At 47.0% G+C, this 23,056-nt stretch overlaps 1 protein-coding gene across 1 annotated transcript in view; it reads right to left on the reverse strand.

Moving 5' to 3' along the window:
• Window positions 1-23,056, reverse strand: part of TMEM132A (transmembrane protein 132A) — a 189,610-nt gene that overhangs the window by 29,886 nt on the left and 136,668 nt on the right. The window contains exons 7-8 of the mRNA XM_063963116.1: window positions 11,374-11,517; window positions 11,103-11,284 (exon numbers count right to left, since the gene is read on the reverse strand). Coding sequence (XP_063819186.1) covers window positions 11,103-11,284; window positions 11,374-11,517 — 326 coding nt within the window. The remainder of the gene's footprint in view (window positions 1-11,102; window positions 11,285-11,373; window positions 11,518-23,056) is intronic.

Below are 23,056 nucleotides of genomic sequence, written 5' to 3' on the forward strand. Positions count from 1 at the left end.
AGGGTAAATTTTGACATGAAGGTAAGCATCCTTGATGTCCCGAGACATCATGTAGTCCCCTTCTTCCAGGTTTGCAATCACTGCTCTGAGTGACTCAATTTTGAATTTGAACCTCTGTATGCAAGTGTTCAAAGATTTTAGATTTTAAAATCGGTCTCCCCGAGCCGTCTGGCTTCGGTACCACAATAGTGTGGAATAATACCCCGTTCCCTGTTGCAGGAGGGGTACCTTGATTATCACCTGCTGGGAATACAGCTTGTGAATGGTTTCCAAAACTGCCTCCCTGTCAGCGGGAGACGTCGGTAAAACAGACCTTTGGAAACGGCGAGGGGGATACGTCTCGAATTCCAATTTGTACCCCTGAAATATTACCAGAAGGATCCAGGGGTCTACTTGCGAGTGAGCCCACTGCGCACTGAAATTCATTGAGAACGGGACCCCACCGTGCCTGAACTTGTAAAGCCCTAGCGTCATACTGAGGGCTTGGCAGAGGCGGAAAAGAGTTTCTGTTCCTTGGAACTGGCTGATCTCTGCAGCCATTTTCCTCTCCCTCTGTCACGAGCAGAAAAGAGGAACCCTTTTGTCCGCTTGCCAACCAGGCCTGCGCCTGATAATACGGCGTCTTATTTTGAGAGGCGACCTGGGGTACATCCCCTCTTTTAAGGCAATACTTCCAAATGCCGTTTGGAATCCGCATCACCTGACCACTTTACTGGTATAATTGGACAACGCACTTATACTTGATGCCAGTCGGCAAATATTCCGCTGTGCATCATGCATATATAGAAATGCATCTTTTAATTGCTCTATAGGCAATAATATACTGTCCTTATCTAGGATATCATATTTCCAGTCAGGGAATCCGACCACGCCAACCCAGCACTGCACATCCAGGCTGAGGCGATTGCTGGTCGCAGTATAACACCAGTATGTGTGTAAATACATTTTAGGATACCCTCCTGCTTTCTATCAGCAGGATCCTTAAGGGCGGCCATCTCAAGAGAGGGTAGAGCCCTTGTTCTTACAAGCGTGTGAGCGCCTTATCCCCCCTAGGGGGTGTTTCCCAACGCACCCTAACCTCTGGCGGGAAAAGGTATACTGCCAATAACTTTTTAGAAATTATCAATTGTTATCGGGGGGAAACCCACGCATTTTATTTCTCAGATTCAGGAAAACTACAGGAAGTTTTTCCTCACCAACATAATACCCCTTTTTTTTTTGGTGGTATTCATATTATCAGAAAAGTGTAAACTTTTTTCATTGCCTCAATCATGCAATGTGTGGCCCTATTTGGAAATCACGGTTGTCTCTTCACCGTCGACACAGGAGTCAGTATCCGTGTCGGCGTCTGTATCTGAGGTAACGGGCGCTTTAGAGCCCCTATATGAGACGTCTGGACATGCACAAGCTGAGTAGCCGGCTGTCTCATGTCAACCACTGTCTTTTATACAAAGCTGACACTGTCACGCAATTTCCACAGTACATCCACTCAGGTGTCGACCCCCCAGGGGGTGACAACACTATTACAGACACTCTACTCCGTCTCCTCATCATTTTTCTCCTCATACATGTCGACACAAACGTACCGACACACAGCACACACACAGGGAATGCTCTGATAGAGGACAGGACCCCACTAGCCCTTTGGGGAGACAGAGGGAGAGTTTGCCAGCACACACCAGAGCGCTATATATATACAGGGATAACCTTATATAAGTGTTTTTCCCTTTATAGCTGCTGTATTGTTTATACTGCGCCTAATTTGTGCCCCCCTCTCTTTTTTAACCCCTTTCTGTAGTGTAGTGACTGCAGGGGAGAGCCAGGGAGCTTCCCTCCAACTGAGCTGTGAGGGAAAATGGCGCCAGTGTGCTGAGGAGATAGGCTCCGCCCCTTTCTCTGCGTCCTTATCATCCGTTTTCTTGTATGTTTTGGCAGGGGTTAAATGCATCCATATAGCCCAGGAGTTATATGTGATGCATTTATTTTAGCCATAAAAGGTTTTCTAACGATTTATTGCGTCTCAGGGCGCTGCCCCCCCAGCGCCCTGCACCCTCAGTGACCGGAGTGTGAAGTGTGCTGAGAGCAATGGCGCACAGCTGCGGTGCTGTGCGCCTACCTTTATCTGAAGACAGGAAAGTCTTCTGTCGCCGATTTTTCCAGGCCTCTTCGCTCTTCTGGCTCTGTAAGGGGGCCGGCGGCGCGGCTCCGGTGACCCATCCAGGCTGAACCTGTGATCGTCCCTCTGGAGCTAATGTCCAGTAGCCTAAGAAGCCCAATCCACTCTGCACGCAGGTGAGTTCGCTTCTTCTCCCCTTAGTCCCTCGATGCAGTGAGCCTGTTGCCAGCAGGTCTCACTGAAAATAATAAACCTAAACTAAAACTTTCACAAAGAGCTCAGGAGAGCCCCTAGTGTGCACCCTTCTCGTCGGGCACAGAAATCTAACTGAGGCTTGGAGGAGGGTCATAGGGGGAGGAGCCAGTGCACACCAGGTGATCCTAAAGCTTTCTTTAGATGTGCCCTGTCTCCTGCGGAGCCGCTATTCCCCATGGTCCTTACGGAGTTCCCAGCATCCACTAGGACGTCAGAGAAAACGCTACCGTTTCTGGGAAAAACGCGGGAGTGGCTGGAGAAACGGAGGAGTGTCTGGGCGAACGCTGGGTGTGTTTGTGACGTCAAACCAGGAACGACAAGCACTGAACTGATCGCACTGGCAGAGTAAGTCTCGAGTTACTCAGAAACTGCACAGAGATGTCTTATCGCAATATTGCGAATCTTTCGTTCGCAATTTTAAGAAGCTAAGATTCACTCCCAGTAGGCGGCGGCTTAGCGTGTGCAAAGCTGCTAAAAGCAGCTTGCGAGCGAACAACTCGGAATGACCCCCATGGGGCCTAATTCTGAGTTGATCGTAGCAGCAAATTTGTTAGCAGTTGGGCAAAACCATGTGCACTGCAGGGGGGACAGATATAACATGTGCAGAGAGAGTTAGATTTGGGTGGGGTGTATTCAAACTGAAATCTAAATTACAGTGTAAAAATAAAGCAGCCAGTATTTACCCTGCACAGAAACAAAATAACCCACCCAAGTCTAACTCTCTCTGCAAATGTTATATCTGCCCCCCCTGCAGTGCACATGGTTTTGCCCAACTGCTAACATATTTCCTGCTGCGATCAACTCAGAATTACCCCCATGGTTTTGCCCAACTGCTAACAAATTTGCTGCTGCGATCAACTCTGAATTACCCCAAATCTAAACTGCAGTGTAAAAATAAAGCAGCCAGTATTTAACCTGCACAGAAACAAAATAACCCACCCAAATCTAACTCTCTCTGCAAATGTTATATCTGCCCCCCCTGCAGTGCACATAGATTTGCCCAACTGCTAACAAATTTGCTGCTGCAATCAACTCTGAATTACCCCCAATGTGGTGTTAACATTCTTATTATAAAGGAAGGATGATATGAACAATCAACACATTAAGCTAAAGAGATTTGACCAAAAGTATCCGTTTCAAGATGATGAAGATTCTAAATGGTGTTCAGTGCCTGATCAACTAAAAGATTGACAGTACATAGTCAACAGATTGACACCACATGGTCAACAGTCAATAGGTTGACAGGGTCAAAAAGTCAACATACAATTGGTCTACACTTTTTTGTTTTGTTATTTTGACAGTAATCCTAACCCTCTTCCTAGTGGCTAACCCTCCTTCTAATGCTTCCCCTTCCTCCCCTACTGTCTAAGCCTAAACCTCCTCCAAGGGCCTAACCCTAAAATTCATGATAAATCAGGTGCCAACCTTCTCTGTGTCAGCTATTTGCCAGTTAAGCTGTTTAACCTGTCAACCTAAGTCCATGTTGACCTACTGAATCTCGATCATCTGGTGTCTATCTACTGTCTCTCTACCATTCGGAAACCCTGCACTGGAACATCTTGTTCTTCTGTGTGCGCACATCTGTAAATTTAGTGACACTGCTCTAAAGTGACCTACAGATGTGTCCTCATACACCTAGCCTCAATAAATAATGCAGAGCAAGACGAGAAGGAATGTTTATATGTACTATAGCAATAGTGTACGAGGACACATCTGTATGATTAAATAGAATAATGGTGGCAGACAATACAGATTTTGAAAAAAAAACACCCCCAAAAACTTGACACTAGTAGGATTCTGTTAAACTCCAACTATAGCTCTGTCCTTAAACACTATTGCTGCAGTTGCGCCAAATATCCCTTCTCTGTGTTTCAGGTCTGTGTGATGGCTTGCCCTGAGCATCTTTTTCATGCGAATGTGCGAATTAGTGTCAACTGTATGAGACAAAACTGCTTCACAAGACTTCACTGATTAATTTTATATGCGATAACTGTGTGCGACTGAGCCAGTGTAGCTTTGTTGTATCCGATTGTGACCAAAAGGCACTTTGCAGAAAAATCTGTGAAAAAATAAGATTTTACTTACCGGTAAATCTATTTCTCGTAGTCCGTAGTGGATGCTGGGGACTCCGTAAGGACCATGGGGAATAGACGGGCTCCGCAGGAGACATGGGCACTTTAAGAAAGAATTTAGATTCTGGTGTGCTCTGGCTCCTCCCTCTATGTCCCTCCTCCAGACCTCAGTTAGAGAAACTGTGCCCGGAAGAGCTGACAGTACAAGGAAAGGATTTTGGGAATCCAGGGTAAGACTCATACCAGCCACACCAAATCACATTGTATAACTTGTGATAACTTTACCCAGTTAACAGTATGAACAATCACAGAGCATCAGATAAACTCTGATGCAACTACAACATAACCCTTATTTAAGCAATAACTATATACAAGCATTGCAGAAGAAATCCGCACTTGGGACAGGCGCCCAGCATCCACTACGGACTACGAGAAATAGATTTACCGTTAATTAAAATCTTATTTTCTCTAACGTCCTAGTGGATGCTGGGGACTCCGTAAGGACCATGGGGATTATACCAAAGCTCCCAAACGGGCGGGAGAGTGCGGATGACTATGCAGCACCGAATGAGCAAACACAAGGTCCTCCTTAGCCAGGGTATCAAACTTGTAGAACTTTGCAAAGGTGTTTGAACCTGACCAAGTAGCCGCTCGGCAAAGCTGTAATGCCGAGACCCCTCGGGCAGCCGCCCAAGAAGAGCCCACCTTCCTTGTGGAATGGGCCTTAACTGATTTAGGCAGCGGCAACCCAGCCGCAGAATGAGCCTGCTGAATCGTGTTACAGATCCAGCGAGCAATAGTTTGCTTTGAAGCAGGCGCCCCAAGCTTGTTGGAAGCATACAGGATAAACAAAGATTCTGTTTTCCTGACCTTAGCCGTTCTGGCTACATAAACCTTCAAAGCCCCGACAACATCCAGTGACTCGGAATCCTCCAAGTCAGTAGTAGACACAGGCACCACAATAGGTTGGTTTATATGAAAGGATGAAACCACTTTCGGCAGAAATTGTGGACGGGTCCGCAATTCTGCTCTATCCGCATGGAAAACCAGATAAGGGCTTTTATGTGACAAAGCCGCCAATTCTGACACACGCCTAGCCAAAGCCAAGGCTAATAGCATGACCACCTTCCACGTGAGATATTTTACTTCCACCGTTTTGAGTGGTTCAAACAGTTGTGATTTCAGGAAACTCAACACCACGTTAAGATCCCAAGGTGCCACTGGAGGCACAAAAGAGGGCTGAATATGCAGCACTCCCTTTACAAACGTCTGAACTTCAGGCAGAGAAGCCAGTTCTTTTTGAAAGAAAATGGATAAGGCCGAAATCTGAACCTTAATGGAACCCAATTTAAGGCCCAAAGTCACTCGCGACTGTAGGAAGTGAAGGAAAAGGCACAGCTGGAATTCCTCCGTAGGGGCATTCTTGGCCTCCCACCAAGCCACATATTTTCACCATATACGGTGATAATGTTGAGCCGTCACATCCTTCCTAGCCTCTATCAGCGTAGGAATGACCTCATCCGGAATGCCTTTTTCTGCTAGGATCTGGCGTTCAACCGCCATGCCGTCAAACGCAGCCGCGGTAAGTCTTGGAACAGACAGGGCCCCTGTTGCACAAGTCCTGTCCTAGAGGCAGAGGCCACGGGTCCTCTGTGAGCATTTCTTGCAGATCTGGATACCAAGTCCTTCTTGGCCAATCCTGAACAAAGAGTATTGTTCTCACTCCTCTTTTCCTTATGATTCTCAGCACCTTGGGTATGAGAGGAAGAGGAGGAAATACATAGACCGACGGGAACACCCATGCTGTCACCAGTGCGTCCACAGCTATCGCCTGAGGGTCTCTTGAGCTGGCGCAATATCTCTGCAGCTTTTTGTTGAGGCGGGATGCCATCATGTCCACCTGTGGCAGTTCCCACCGACTTGCAATCTGCATGAAGACTTCTTGATGAAGTCCCCACTCTCCCGGGTGGAGGTTGTGCCTGCTGAGGAAGTCTGCTTCCCAGTTGTCCACTCCCGGAATGAACACTGCTGACAGTGCGCTTACGTGATTCTCCGCCCAGCGAAGAATTCTGGTGGCTTCTACCATCACCACCCTGCTCCTTGTGCCGCCTTGGCGGTTTACATGAGCCACTGCGGTGATATTGTCTGACTGAATCAGAACCGGTTGGTCGCGAAGCAGGGACTCCGCTTGACGTAGGGCGTTGTATACGGCCCTTAGTTCCAGGATGTTGATGTGAAGGCAAGTCTCCTGACTTGACCACAGCCCTTGGAAATTTCTTCCCTATGTGACTGCCCCCCACCCTCGGAGGCTTGCATCCGTGGTCACCAGGACCCAGTCCTGAATGCCGAATCTGCGACCTTCGAGAAGGTGAGCACTCTGCAGCCACCACAGGAGAGACACCCTGGCCCTGGGGGATAGGGTGATTAACCGATGCATCTGAAGATGTGATCCGGACCACTTGTCCAGTAAGTCCCATTGGAAGGTCCTCGCATGATACCTGCCGAAGGGAATGGCCTCGTATGATGCCACCATCCTTCCCAGGACTCGAGTGCAGTGATGCACTGACACCTGTTTTGGTTTTAATAGATTCCTGACCAGAGTCACGAGCTCCTGAGCTCTCTCTATCGGGAGATAAACACTTTTCTGGTCTGTGTCTAGGATCATGCCTAGGAGAGGCAGATGAGCTGTAGGAACCAACTGCGACTTTGGAATATATAGAATCCAGCCGTGTTGCCGTTACACTTCCAGAGAAAGTGATACGCTGTTCAGCAACTGCTCTCTTGATCTCGCTTTTATGAGGAGATCGTCCAAGTACGTGATAATAGTGACAACTTGCTTCCGCAGGAGCACCATCATTTCCGCCATTACCTTGGTGAATATTCTCTGGGCCGCGGAGAGACCAAACGGCAACGTCTGAAATTGGTAATGACAATCCCGTACCGCAATTCTGAGGTACGCCTGATGAGGTGGATAAATGGGGACACGAAGGTATGCATCCTTTATGTTCCGGGTCACCATAAAATCTCCCCCTTTCAGGCTTGCAATGACCGCTCTTAGCGATTCCATCTTGATCTTGAACCTTTTCAGGTATATGTTCAGGGATTTTAAATTCAATATGGGTCTGACCGAACCATCTGGTTTCGGGACTACAACATGGTCGAATAATAACCCCCTCCTTGTTGAAGGAGGGGAACCTTGACCACCACCTGTTGAAGATACCATTTGTGAATTGCAGTTAACACTGTTTCCCTCTCGTGGGGGGAAGCCGGCAGGGCCGTCGGTGAGGGGGCATCTTCTCAAAGTCCAGCTTGTATCCCTGAGACACAATATCTATTGCCCAGGGATCTAACAGGGAGTGAACCCACTTGTGGCTGAACTTACGAAGGCGTGCTCCCACCGGGCCTAGCTCCGCCTGTGGAGCCCCAGCGACATGCGGTGGATTTTTGTAGAGGCCGGGGAGGACTTCTGTTCCTGGGAACTAGCTGTGTTGTGCAGCTTCTTTCCTCTGCCCCCGCCTCTGGCAAGAAAGGACGCACCTCGGACTTTCTTGTTTCTTTGTTCGAAAGGCTGCATTTGATAATGTCGTGCTTTCCTAGGCTGTGCAGGAATATAAGGCAAAATATCAGAATTACCAGCTATAGCTGTGGAGACCAGCTCCGAGAACCCTTCTCCACACAATCCTCAGCCTTCCATATGCCTCTTAATTCGGCATCATCTGTCCATTGCATATTCTACAGGACACGTTAAGCAGAAATCGACATAGCTTTGACTCTAGGACCCAGTATACTCATGTCTCTTTGGGCATTTCTCTTAAGACAGCATCTTTAATATATATATATATATATATATATATACACACATACATATATATATATACATACATACATACTAGGGTCTCAATCTCTGCTGATAAGGTACCTGTCCACGCTGCCACAGCGCTATAAACCCATGCCGACACAATCGCCGGTCTGAGTAGTATACCAGAATGTGCACGCTATCTGCAGGATCCCTGAGAATAGCTGTTACGTCAGGGCTACCTTTTGGGAAAACGTGACACCCTAGGGGAAGATTCCCATCATATCCTGGCCCTAGTGGGGAAAGGATACTGCCTGAGAATTCTTTGTGGGAAACTGCAGTCTCTTGTCTGGAGATTCCCGCTCTTTTTCATCATGAGAGGAGGGAAATTTACCTCAGCTTTCTTCCCCTTAAACATGTGTACCCTTGTGTCAGGGACAGATGAGTCATCAGTGATATGCAAATCATCTTTTATTACAATAATCATATATTGAATACTTTCCTGCCATTTTGGCTGTAACTTTGTATTATCGTAGTCGACACTGGAGTCAAACTCCGATATCAGTGTCTATTATTTTGGATAGTGAGCATTGAGAGACTCTGAAGGTCTCTGCGACATAGGGACAGACATGGGTAGATTTCCTGTCTGTTCTCTAATCTTTTGTGCAATAAATTCACCTTAGCACTTAATTACACATATCCAAACAGGTGTCGGCATAGACACCCTCTCACACACATATTTGCTCCATCTCCTCCCTAGGGGGAGCCTTTTACCTCAGACATGTCGACACACACGTACCGACACACCACACACTCAGGGAATGCTCATCTGAAGATAATTCCCCCATAAGGCCCTTTGGAGAGACAGAGAGAGAGTATGCCAGCACACACCCCAGCGCTATTAACCCAGGAATAACACAGTAACTTAATGTTAACCCAGTAGCTGCTGTTTATATCGATTTTTGCGCATAATTATGTGCCCCCCCTCTCTTTTTACCCTCTTCTACCGTGTAACTGCAGGGGAGAGACTGGGGAGCTTCCTCTCAGCGGTGCTGTGGAGAAAAAACATGGCGCTGGTGAGTGCTGAGGAAGAAGCCCCGCCCCCTCGACGGCGGGCTTCTGTCCCGCTTTCATGTACAATTTTGGCGGGGGCTCATACATATATACAGTGCCCAACTATATATTATGCAAACTTTTGCCAAAGAGGTCTCTAATTGCTGCTCAGGGCGCCCCCCCCCCTGCGCCCTGCACCCTTACAGTGACCGGAGTATGTGGGTGTAGTGTGGGAGCAATGGCGCACAACTGCAGTGCTGCGCGCTACCTCATATGAAGACTGGAGTCTTCTGCCGCCGATTTCAAAGTCTTCTTGCTTCTTTCACCCGGCTCTGCGAGGGGGACGGCGGCGCGGCTCCGGGATCGGACGACAAATGGTGAGATCCTGTGTACGATCCCTCTGGAGCTAATGGTGTCCAGTAGCCTAAGAAGCAGGACCTATCTTCAGAGAGTAGGGCTGCTTCTCTCCCCTCAGTCCCACAATGCAGGGAGTCTGTTGCCAGCAGAGCTCCCTGAAAATAAAAAAACCTAACAAAATACTTTCTTATAGCAAGCTCAGGAGAGCTCACTAAGTAGCACCCAGCTCATCCGGGCACAGATTCAAACTGAGGTCTGGAGGAGGGACATAGAGGGAGGAGCCAGAGCACACCAGAATCTAAATTATTTCTTAAAGTGCCCATGTCACCTGCGGAGCCCATCTATTCCCCATGGTCCTTACGGAGTCCCCAGCATCCACTAGGACGTTAGAGAAAGATGCTACACCACTCAGAACAGCTCACTAGTGGCAGGCGTCATATGGTATATTGAAGCTAGATATATGAGGACACATCTGTACAATAAATCATACTGCCGCTATGGAGGGTTGGGGTGAAAGACGCTATTGTGGTCCCACAAACAGCTGCAGCATACAGAAGGGTGCAGAGTCATGAAAACACAATTTGCTTAAAACTGTGTCATCACGCACCATCCTGCTATTTTTGCTAGGAAGGGAAACCTGTTATCATGGAATATTGTGGGAACTCTCCAAAATTCTGTAGTCTTCCGGAGGTTCAAAGAGTAGTCAATTATGCCATAGGCATTGCTCTAAATGTTTGATCATTAATATATGTGGTTTTATAAAGCAATCGGCTAAAAATCAGCATGCAATCTGTGTGCGGCTGAGTGTGTATACGAAGCTTGGTATGGAAAAAAGCCATGGCCGATGCATTGTAGCAGTTTGTATACAACTTCAGAGACTCAGCCGCACAGATCTACAAGTGTTGCATAATAAATTAATTAGCACAGACTCCTGATGCATCCTAATCGCATCGTATTGCAAAAAAGATGTCTGACTAACAGATTCTCAAGGGACCTGATGTGTTTGGAGCGACTGCAACAATGATGTACAGTATGAGGACACATCTGTATGCAATCACTGGTTTAAAGGAGAGGCAATCAATTTGCTGGCTCTCGGGATCCCGGCGGTCAGGATACAGACACTGGAATCCTGACATCCGGAATACCAGCTCACATGGGCTATTCCTACTCGTGGGTGTGGAGTGGGAATAGAACCTGTGGCTAGCGCAGTGAGCCGCCGAGCCTGCAAGGGGACTCATAGCGCTCGCCCCGCTGTCAGCCAGCATCCCATCTGACAGCCGACATCCCGTCCGCTGGGAATACATATGTATTCCGTTTTAAAACAGCCTTTTGCAAATGTGCACTACATATACACTATATATTACACTGTCATCATTAATGAATATCATTAGATAAAGAAAAGCCTTTTATCTTTTGTTAAGCAGGTATTTTGCTTTTCTAGGAAGTGCCTTACCTTGAGCCTGGTAAACGCTGCAAATTAATGTCAGACACCTCGACTCTAAGCGGCAGTAGTGGCACCCACAGGGAGAGAGAGAGAGAGGAGCGAAGGCGCTCTAACCAAAACTCAACTTTCACACCCACAGCTCCCTGAGTCTCTTTTCCACCCACAAATAAAAAGTCACAGCCATCCGACACCTGTCAAGATTGGTGAAAGACAGAAGTTAGAAAGACAATAGATACTCAGTATGGCACAATATACTCAAACAATATTAGTAGATATAAACCTGTATAATCTGTGCATTTGGTGTCTCACACCCTGCTTGCTTGGTCACATCCAGTACAAATCCCCCAGCCTCCAAGGCCAGAACGCGCACTGGGATCTTCTGAGAAATACCAGTAAGTGGAGCTGTATTCAGAATCTCATGAGACTGTAGTAGAGAAGAAGAAAAATTTTAATATATATATATAGGGATGGTTAGGGTTAGGCACTTAGTAGGGGGGATTAGGCACCTAGCGGGGAGGGTTAGGTTTAGGCAGCGGGGAAGGGAGGGTTAGGCGCCATCGGGTAGGGTTAGGCAAAGAAAAATGTGAGGGTTAGGGGGCTTAATGGGGGGCTGTTGAGATTCTGATGAACAGGATGCCACTGTCGGTATACTGACAGCCGGCATTCCGTCCATCGGCAGATCATACGAACAGAATATGTGTGTGTGTGTGTGTGTGTGTGTGTGTGTGTGTGTGTGCAAGTTGGCTGGCACTCCTGGCACAATAAGAGACATCAACACAAATATACCGCAGCAGTATATCTGTGTTGTTGTCTCTTACTGCACCAGGAGTGCCAACCATCTTGCAACTACATACTACACCCCCGCATGGGTGAGGTGAGGCACCCTGCAAGTTGCTCTATTGGTCTCTGTGAGTGCCGGGCACCCAAAAGCGCTTTACAAAGAATATTGGCCATTCACATCAGCTTCTGCCTCGGTGGAGCTTACAATCTATATTCTCTACCATGTGTATATGTACACACATTCCACTCTACGGTCCATTTTCTTTGGAGCCTCTGAACCTACCAGTATATTTTTGGATTGTGGGAGGAAACCGGAGTAAACCCACGAAGCACAGGGAGAACATACAAACTCCACACAGTGAGGGCAATAGTGGGAAATGAACCCTTGACCTCAGTGCTGTGCTAACCATTACACCGCCCGTGCTGCCCAGACAAAGATGAGGCCAGGCTCAGCTTACCCACAACTAATCATTTTGTTACTAATGACATAGAGCAATCAAATGCTTATTGGGCGCTAACACTAGACTATATGAATGCAAACAAAAATCTATTGTTTATAATCGACTAGTGTGTATGACCCCGAGGGGTCATTCTCATTCAGGTATTATCTACCGAACATGCAGCTCAAATTCGACTATTTCGTTGAGCTGCTTGTTCTGGGAATGCGAGGGATGACGTCACTGAACAATATCTAGAGGGAGTTCGCCCAGTGTGTACCCAGCTATATGTCTGTGAATGACGTCTTTTACAGATAGATTGCATCTGCTGTACAGCACAGCAGATGGCCAATATTTCTGCAGATATATTGGTGCATCTTTCTATTACCTTCTACCTCTATGATTGTTTGTTTTTACCGGGTTTTGTCTTCGAATTGTGTCCAGTTGTAAAGTGCAACGGAATTTTCTGCGCTATTTAAGAAACTGTTACTAAATAAATAAATAAATAAATAATTAATGTGTATGAACAACCACCATCAGCAGACTGATTGAACTGCAGATATATCTGCCAGTGTGTATTCAGCTTTAGGCTGGGTACACACTACACGATGCACATATTTGCCGGAATACTATATCATTCATACACACTGAACGATATAGTCACCCGGCCATATCCAGGAGTATGCAGGCTTTCACAATATCTCTAGATTTCAAAGTAACAACTAAAGATATCGTACAATGGCCCGCGGGACCATGCATCATTCATGATGTGTCCTCTTACATCTTTGCTTCATGCGCTACACATAACACATGAGTGACTCGGTAGCGCAGAGTATCTTTTTTTGTGTTTTCTCTGCGCACATGCGTCTTAGATGCAAAGTAATGTAATGGGACGCACAAGCAGCTTCTGCTGATAAAAATGATATGCAGCATGCCTATATTCTGTGTGTTACTACGACTATATTTACATACAAATGCTATGCTATAGTTTTTTTTTTACAGAAAACACTGTAACGTGGCATTTCAGATGCAGATACTTTGCATCTAAGACGCTTTTGTCGCGGAAAAAAAACGCAAAAAAGTGAAGTCCCTCCACGGCATGGCACAACTTCAAGGTCTGTTTAGCGTGACTGCAGTAAAGAGGACACATCTGTAGCGCATACACACTGGACGATGTGACCAATATATCACCTGATCCGTCGGAACGTACGATATATCGACTGCATATCGTCAAGTGTGCCTTAGAGTCCTTTTGGTTCTTTCACATTTTTTTTTATAATTATGCACCTTAAAACATAACTTTCGATGAATATTAGAAATAATAAGATTTTACTCACCGGTAAATCTATTTCTCGTAGTCCGTAGTGGATGCTGGGGACTTCGTAAGGACCATGGGGAATAGCGGCTCCGCAGGAGACTGGGCACAACTAAGAAAGATTTAGCACTACCTGGTGTGCACTGGCTCCTCCCACTATGACTCTCCTCCAGACCTCAGTTAGGATACTGTGCCCGGAAGAGCTGACACAATAAGGAAGGATTTTGAATCCCGGGTAAGACTCATACCAGCCACACCAATCACACCGTATAACTCGTGATATTATACCCAGTTAACAGTATGAACATAACAGAGCCTCTCAACAGATGGCTCAACAATAACCCTTTTAGGTAACAATAACTATGTACAAGTATTGCAGACAGTCCGCACTTGGGACGGGCGCCCAGCATCCACTACGGACTACGAGAAATAGATTTACCGGTGAGTAAAATCTTATTTTCTCTGACGTCCTAGTGGATGCTGGGGACTCCGTAAGGACCATGGGGATTATACCAAAGCTCCCAAACGGGCGGGAGAGTGCGGATGACTCTGCAGCACCGAATGAGAGTACTCAAGGTCCTCCTCAGCCAGGGTATCAAATTTGTAGAATTGTTTTTGCCCCTGACCAAGTAGCAGCTCGGCAAAGTTGTAAAGCCGAGACCCCTCGGGCAGCCGCCCAAGAAGAGCCCACCTTCCTCGTGGAATGGGCTTTTACCGATTTAGACTGCGGCAGGCCAGCCGCAGAATGCGCAAGCTGAATTGTGCTACAAATCCAGCGAGCAATAGTCTGCTTTGAAGCAGGAGCCCCCAGCTTGTTGGATGCATACAGGATAAATAGCGAGTCAGTTTTCCTGACTCCAGCCGTCCTGGAAACATAAATTTTCAAGGCCCTGACTACGTCCAGCAACTTGGAGTCCTCCAAGTCCCTAGTAGCCGCAGGCACCACGATAGGTTGGTTCAAGTGAAAAACTGATACCACCTTAGGAAGAAACTGGGGACGAGTCCTCAATTCTGCCCTATCCATATGGAAAATCAAATAGGGGCTTTTACATGATAAAGCCGCCAATTCCGACACACGCCTAGCCGAAGCCAAGGCCAAAAGCATGACCACTTTCCACGTGAGATATTTTAAATCCACGGTTTTAAGTGGCTCAAACCAATGTGACTTTAGGAAACCCAACACCACGTTGAGGTCCCACGGTGCCACTGGAGGCACAAAAGGAGGCTGAATATGGAGCACTCCCTTGACAAATGTCTGAACTTCAGGCAGTGAAGCCAGTTCTTTTTGGAAGAAAATCGACAGAGCTGAAATCTGGACCTTAATGGAACCCAGTTTTAGGCCCATAGTCACCCCTGACTGTAGGAAGTGCAGAAATCGACCCAGCTGAAATTCCTCCGTTGGGGCCTTCCTGGCCTCACACCATGCAACATATTTTCGCCATATGCGGTGATAATGTTGTACGGTTACATCTTTTCTAGCTTTAATGAGCGTAGGAATGACTTCCTCCGGAATACCCTTTTCTTTTAGGATCCGGTGTTCAACCGCCATGCCGTCAAACGCAGCCGCGGTAAGTCTTGGAACAGACAGGGCCCCTGCAGCAGCAGGTCCTGTCTGAGCGGCAGAGACCATGGGTCCTCTGAGATTAATTCTTGAAGTTCCGGGTACCAAGACCTTCTTGGCCAATTCCGGAACAATGAGTAGTTCTTACTCCTCTTTTCCTTATTATCCTCAGTACCTTGGGTATGAGTGGAAGAGGGGGGAACACATAAACCGACCGGTACACCCACGGTGTCACTAGAGCGTCCACAGCTATCGCCTGAGGGTCTCTTGACCTGGCGCAATATTTTTCTAGCTTTTTGTTTAGGCGGGACGCCATCATGTCCACCTGAGGCCTTTCCCAACGGTTTACAATCAGTTGGAAGACTTCTGGATGAAGTCCCCACTCTCCCGGGTGGAGGTCGTGCCTGCTGAGGAAGTCTGCTTCCCAGTTGTCCACTCCCGGAATGAACACTGCTGACAGTGCTAACACGTGATTTTCCGCCCATCGGAGAATCCTTGTGGCTTCTGCCATCGCCGTCCTGCTTCTTGTGCCGCCCTGACGGTTTACATGGGCGACTGCCGTGATGTTGTCTGACTGGATCAGAACCGGCTGGTTTTGAAGCAGGGGCTTTGCCTGACTTAGGGCATTGTAAATGGCCCTCAGTTCCAGAACATTTATGTGTAGGGAAGTCTCCTGACTTGACCAAAGTCCTTGGAGGTTTCTTCCCAGTGTGACTGCCCCCCAGCCTCGAAGGCTGGCATCCGTGGTCACCAGGACCCAGTCCTGTATGCCGAATCTGCGGCCCTCTTTGAGATGAGCACTCTGCAGCCACCACAGCAGAGACACCCTGGTCCTAGGAGACAGGGTTATCAACCGATGCATTTGAAGATGCGATCCAGACCATTGGCCCAACAGGTCCCACTGAAAGGTTCTGGCATGGAACCTGCCGAATGGAATTGCTTCGTAGGAAGCTACCATCTTTCCCAGGACTCGCGTGCAGTGATGCACCGACACCTGTTTTGGTTTCAGGAGGCCTCTGACTAGAGATGACAGCTCCTTGGCTTTCTCCTCTGGGAGAAACACTTTTTTCTGGACTGTGTCCAGAATCATCCCCAGGAACAGTAGACATGTCGCAGGAACCAGCTGTGACTTTGGAATATTCAGAATCCAACCGTGCTGGTGTAGCACCTCCTGAGATAGTGCTACGCCGAACAACAACTGCTCTCTGGACCTCGCCCTTATCAGGAGATCGTCCAAGTATGGGATAATTAAAACTCCCTTTTTTCGAAGGAGTATCATCATTTCGGCCATTACCTTGGTAAATACCCTCGGTGCCGTGGACAGGCCGAACGGCAACGTCTGGAATTGGTAATGACAATCCTGTACCACCAATCTGAGGTACTCCTGGTGAGGATGGTAAATGGGGACATGCAGGTAAGCATCCTTGATGTCCAGAGATACCATGTAATCCCCCTCTTCCAGGCTTGCAATAACCGCCCTGGGCGATTCCATCTTGAACTTGAATTTTTTTATATATGTGTTCCAAGGATTTTAAATTTAAAATGAGTCTCACCGAACCGTCCGGTTTCGGTACCACAAACATTGTGGAATAGTAACCCGTCCTTGTTGAAGTAGGGGCACCTTGACTATCACCTGCTGGGAATACAGCTTGTGAATTGCCTCTAACACAGCCTCCCTGTCTGAGGAGGCAGATTTGAGGAAACAGCGGGGGGGGGAAATGTCTCGAATTCCAGCCTGTACCCCTGAGATACCACTTGAAGGATCCAGGGATCTACTTGTGAGCGAGCCCACTGATTGCTGAAGATTTTGAGACGGGCCCCCACCGTACCTGGCTCCGCCTGTTGAGCCCCAGCGTCATGCGGCGGACTTAGCAGAAGAAGCGGGGGAGGACTTTTGTTCCTGGGAACTTGCTGTATGCTGCAGCTTTTTCCCCCTACCTCTGCCTCTGGGCAGAAAGGACGCGCCTCTACCCCGCTTGTTCTTTTGGGGACGAAAGGACTGTACCTGATAATACGGTGCTTTCTTTGGTTGTGAGGGGACATGTGGTAAAAATGCTGACTTCCCAGCTGTTGCTGTGGAAACTAGGTCCGAAAGACCATCCCCGAACAACTCCTCACCCTTATAAGGCAAAACTTCCATGTGCCTTTTAGAATCTGCATCACCTGTCCACTGCCGAGTCCATAACCCTCTCCTGGCAGAAATAGACAGTGCACTTATTTTAGATGCCAGCCGGCAAATATCCCTCTGTGCATCTCTCATGTATAAGACAGCGTCTTTAATATGCTCTATGTTTAGCAATATAGTGTCCCTGTCTAGGGTGTCAATGTTTTCTGACAGGGAATATGACCACGCAGCTGCAGCACTGCACATCCATGCTGAAGCAATAGCTGGTCTCAGTATAATACCAGTGTGCGTATATATAGCCTTCAGGAGAGCCTCCTGCTTTCTATCAGCACGTTTCTTTAGGGCGGCCGTATCCGGAGACGGTAGTGCCACCTTTTTTGATAAGCGTGTAAGCGCTTTATCCACCCTAGGGGGTGTTTCCCAATGTGACCTATCCTCTGGCGGGAAAGGGTACGCCATTAGTAACTTTTTAGAAATTACCAATTTTTTATCGGGGGAAGCCCACGCTACTTCACACACTTCATTTAATTCTTCAGAAGGGGGAAAAACTACTGGTAGTTTTTTCTCACCAAACATAATACCCTTTTTTGTGGTACCTGGGGTCACATCAGAAATGTGTAAAACATTTTTCATTTCCTCAATCATATAACGAGTGGCCCTATTGGACATTACATTAGTCTCTTCGTCGTCGACACTGGTATCAGTATCCGTGTCGACATCTGTGTCTGCCATCTGAGGTAGCGGGCGTTTTAGAGCCCCTGATGGCCTTTGAGACGTCTGGGCAGGCACAAGCTGAGAAGCCGGCTGTCCCGCATTTGGCATGTCGTCAAATTTTTTATGTAAGGAGTCGACACTTTCACGTAATTCCTTCCACAAGTCCATCCACTCAGGTGTCTGCCCCGCAGGGGGTGACAACACATTTATAGGCACCTGCTCCTCCTCCACATAAGCCTCCTCATCAAACATGTCGACACAGCCGTACCGACACACCGCACACACACAGGGAATGCTCTGACAGAAGACAGGACCCCACAAAGCCCTTTGGGGAGACAGAGAGAGAGTAAGCCAGCACACACCAGAGCGCTATATAATACAGGGATTAACTAAATTATATCCCCTTATAGCTGCTATATGTATATTGCGCCTAAATTTAGTGCCCCCCCTCTCTTTTTTACCCTTTCTGTAGTGTAGACTGCAGGGGAGAGCCAGGGAGCTTCCTTCCAGCGGAGCTGTGAGGGAGAAATGGCGCCAGTGTGCTGAGGGAGATAGCTCCGCCCCTTTTTCGGCGGACTTTTCTCCCGCTTTTTAATGGATTCTGGCAGGGGTATTTATCACATATATAGCCTCTGGGGCTATATATTGTGATATATTTGCCAGCCAAGGTGTTTTTATTGCTGCTCAGGGCGCCCCCCCCCAGCGCCCTGCACCCTCAGTGACCGGAGTGTGAAGTGTGTATGAGGAGCAATGGCGCACAGCTGCAGTGCTGTGCGCTACCTTGGTGAAGACTGATGTCTTCTGCCGCCGATTTTCCGGACTCTTCTTGCTTCTGGCTCTGTAAGGGGGCCAGCGGCGCGGCTCCGGGACCGAACATCAATGGCCGGTTCCATGCGGTCGATCCCTCTGGAGCTAATGGTGTCCAGTAGCCTAAGAAGCCCAAGCTACCACCAGTTAGGTAGGTTCGCTTCTTCTCCCCTTAGTCCCTCGCTGCAGTGAGTCTGTTGCCAGCAGGTCTCACTGTAAAATAAAAAAACCTAAAATAAACTCTCTCTCTAGGAGCTCAGGAGAGCCCCTAGTGTGCATCCAGCTTTGCCGGGCACAAGATTCTAACTGAGGTCTGGAGGAGGGTCATAGTGGGAGGAGCCAGTGCACACCAGGTAGTCCTAAATCTTTCTTAGTTGTGCCCAGTCTCCTGCGGAGCCGCTATTCCCCATGGTCCTTACGGAGTTCCCAGCATCCACTAGGACGTCAGAGAAAAAATATTAATGAATACGGACTTGTTTATAAAACAATATGTGTACCTTGATTTACTATTTAGTGTAATCTATATTAATGTACATCAGATGGACAGGGGAGTAAAGGTGGGTAATCAATGGATCTGCAGATAAATCTATAGGCAGATTGGGCAGTGTCGCGATCCGTCACTGCCCGATCTGTCGTGACTGACATCATAATCTGGGCAGGTAGTTACATGCAGCCGCCCAGTTGAGCCATCACTCACCGACAGCTTGTGCAGGAAGTGTAAACAGCGGTCACACACAGAATATATTGGTCATCGTGTGTGGTGCAGGACCGATTCGATATGTCTGTGAACAACGGCACTCACAGACATATCGTTGGTACTCACTGACCGATGGACCAGCGATATATCGGCCATTTAATAGAATGGCCAATATATCGGCCAGTGTCTAGATTAACAAGGTGAAAAATATATATATATATATATATATATATATTATCCAAAGCATCATTCTGTATCAATGCCACTCAAACAAGTACATAGGCAGAGACCATATATGGTATATTCCGTGCACAAAAATGGGTCCTTTCTCATATAGCATAACAGTTTTTAAAGAGAGGAACACTAATAGTTCTAGGAGTGCAAAGTTCCTATTAAGTACCACACAGCAAATGACAAATGAAACGTTGACATCAGAAAACCCGTAGTCATATAAAAAATGTCATGCGCTGATAACCATTTTCATATAGGGAAAGATCATCCCCTTTGATCATACAATTGTGCAGAACAACGATTTGTCCTAGTTATTGGAGACTAGCAGTATGCAAATCACAAACATAGCATCTCCAAATTTAGATGTAGGACCTCTCTGTTGGTTATGTTAGTTTAAAATTGTTGTATTCTTCCATAGAATATGAAACCACACAAATAACAAGAAATGAGCAGTTTTCTTAAAAAGAAACATCAATCATATTTTGAGACAAACATCTGTATGCATAAAATGTGTGCGGACATCCACTTCCACATTGAAAAATATGTAGTTATGGTAGACTTACTATCGATAACTATTTCTCCGAAGTCCACAGTATACACAGGATAACATTGGGATATGAGGTAGCATCAGCGGAATGGCACCAATCGATAAAAAGCTTTCGGCCTCCCAGAATGCAACGGGACTGTGTCCTATATCCCTGCCTCCTGGCTCAGGCAATTTCTTTGTTAAGGTGGAACTTGGAAACCACCTTAGGAAAATATCCAGATTTGGTTCTGAGAACTGCTCTATCTGGATGAAAAATCAGAAAAGGAGGGCGACATAATAACACCCCTAAATCTGAGACTCTTCTGGCTGAAGCAATAGCCAGTAGAAAGAGAACCTTAGCTGTCAACCATTTAAGATCCACTTGACTCAGTGGTTCAAATGGGGCAACTTGAAGTGCCTTTAGGACTAAATATAGATCCCAAGGCGCTGTAGGAGGAACAAAAGGAGGTTGGATGTAAAATATTCCTTGGAAAAAAGTGCGAATAGCCTGTAGGTTAGCAATTTTCTTCTGAAACCATACAGTCAATGCTGACACCTAAACTCTCAAGGATGCCACCTGTAGACCTTTATCCATTCCTGCCTGAAGGAATGTTAAGACTCTGGAAACTCTGAAAAACCTAGGGTCAAGCTTCCTGGTACTGCACCATTGAATATAAGCATGCCATATTCGGTAATAAATGCGAGCAGAGGATGGTTTCCTTGCTGAAGACTGCCATCCGTTGTCAAAATCTCCCACTCAGAGATCCAAAAGGGTCACCCTTTCTCCAGATGGGATGTCTGCAGCCACCCGGCTAATGACCTCCGTACTTCCAAAGGAAAGACCATAGTCTGCGTTTTTATCGTGTGATGTACACCATTCCATCTGGAAAGAATCAGACGTTGAAGGGGTCTCGAGTGGAATTGAGCATATTCCACCATGTCAAACGTTGACACCATAGATCCCATCACTCGTATTGCTGCATGAATGGCTACTCTCCGACTGTGTAGTATCCCCTGAATCCTTGTCTGTATTGTGGATATTTTGCTCAGAGGTAGAAAAACTCTCTGAAGCCTGGAATCCAATACAGGCCCCAGGTGCGTCATGCGTGACGGAACCAGGGATGACTTCAGACAATTTATGAGCCAGCCGTGGCTTTGTAAACAGGCTATTGTCAATTGTAGATGGCCCTGGAGAGTTTCCTGGGAATGAGCCAGGATCAACAGGTCGTCCAGGTATGGGAAAACTATTATCCCCTGATGACGGAGATAAACTACCATCACCACCATAATTTTGGTGAACACCCTTGGAGCTGTAGCCAGTCCAAATGGTAGGGCCTGAAACTGAAAATGTTGCCGGAGGATAGCAAACCTGAGATAGTACTGATTGGACAGTGCTATGGGTACATGCAGGTAAGCATCCTGGATATCTAGGGATACCATAAAATCCTCCGGCTCCATGATCAAGATAATGGAACGTAAAGTCTCCATATGAAAATGAGGCACTCAAATGTATTTGTTCAGAGCTTTGAGATTGAGAATGGGCCGGTATGACCCATTCGGTTTATGTACTAGAAACAGGTTGGAATAGAAACCTTGTCCCTGCTGAGCAGGAGGGACCAGTAATATCACCCCTGATTGTTTCCACAGAAGACGGCTTGGTACAAAAAAAATCTTTTCTGTTTCTTGAAGGCAAACGCATAATCGTGAGATACCGCTTTTTGCATCCAGGCATCTGTGGTGGACTACTGCCAGGTCTATGCAAATAGAAGAAGTTGGCCTCCCACCCTGGGGTCCCCCAGGTGGAGGCCCGTGCCATCAGGCTGATGGCTTATCTTCTCTTTTGGAAGCAGACCTTCTGGTAGCCCAAGGTTTTTTAGTCTTTCCAGACTTATCCGATTTGGACTGTTTGCCGTAACCGTTTCCTTTCGCTTTTCCTTGGGTCCGAAAGGACCGAAAAACTGGATAAGTAGGTTTAGACTTGTAAGTAGAAGGAAACTTCACTTTCTTAGAGTCTGCTTCTGACTACAGAATATTGTTTACCAAAAAGAATATCTCCAGCAAAAGGCAAAGGGGGTAATTCTGAGTTAATCGCAGCAGGAACTTTGTTAACAGTTGGGCAAAACCATGTGCACTGCAGGTGTGGCAGATATAACATTTGCAGAAAGAGTTAGATTTGGGTGGGTTATTTTGTTTCTGTGCAGGGTAAATACTGGCTGCTTTATTTTTACACTGCAATTTAGATTGCAGATTGAACACACCACACCCAATTCTTACTCTCTCTGCACATGTTATATCTGCCTCCCCTGCAGTGCACATGGTTTTGCCCAACTGCTAACAAAGTTCCTGCTGCGATCAACTCAGAAATACCCCCAAAGACTCTAGTACCTTTTTGGACTCTAAGTCAGCCTTCCATGTACGTAGTCAGACAGCTCTGCGTGCTGCTACTGCTGAGGCGGATGCCTGAGAAGCTACTATACCCATATCCAAGGCTGTAATCCCCAGCCGGAAGAGGATAATGAGAATTCAATTTTTTCTGAATTCTGAAGTTTTTACTGGGTGTAACCAAAGCCTCTTGCATGATTTCCGTCAGCTGTTCTGACTCTGGAAATTCAGTTCTGACTGTTTTGGGACGTTTGAACACAGGTGCCTTGGATTTTAACAGACTGGCTTTCATAGCATTAATTAGCTCAGGTACATCTACTGAGCTTGGACCTTCATCCTCATGTCTGTATGCAGACTCAGACTGCGAGGAACCATCTTCATCCTCTGA

This window comes from Pseudophryne corroboree, chromosome 3, assembly GCF_028390025.1.
Source record: "Pseudophryne corroboree isolate aPseCor3 chromosome 3, aPseCor3.hap2, whole genome shotgun sequence".
NCBI lineage: Eukaryota > Metazoa > Chordata > Amphibia > Anura > Myobatrachidae > Pseudophryne > Pseudophryne corroboree.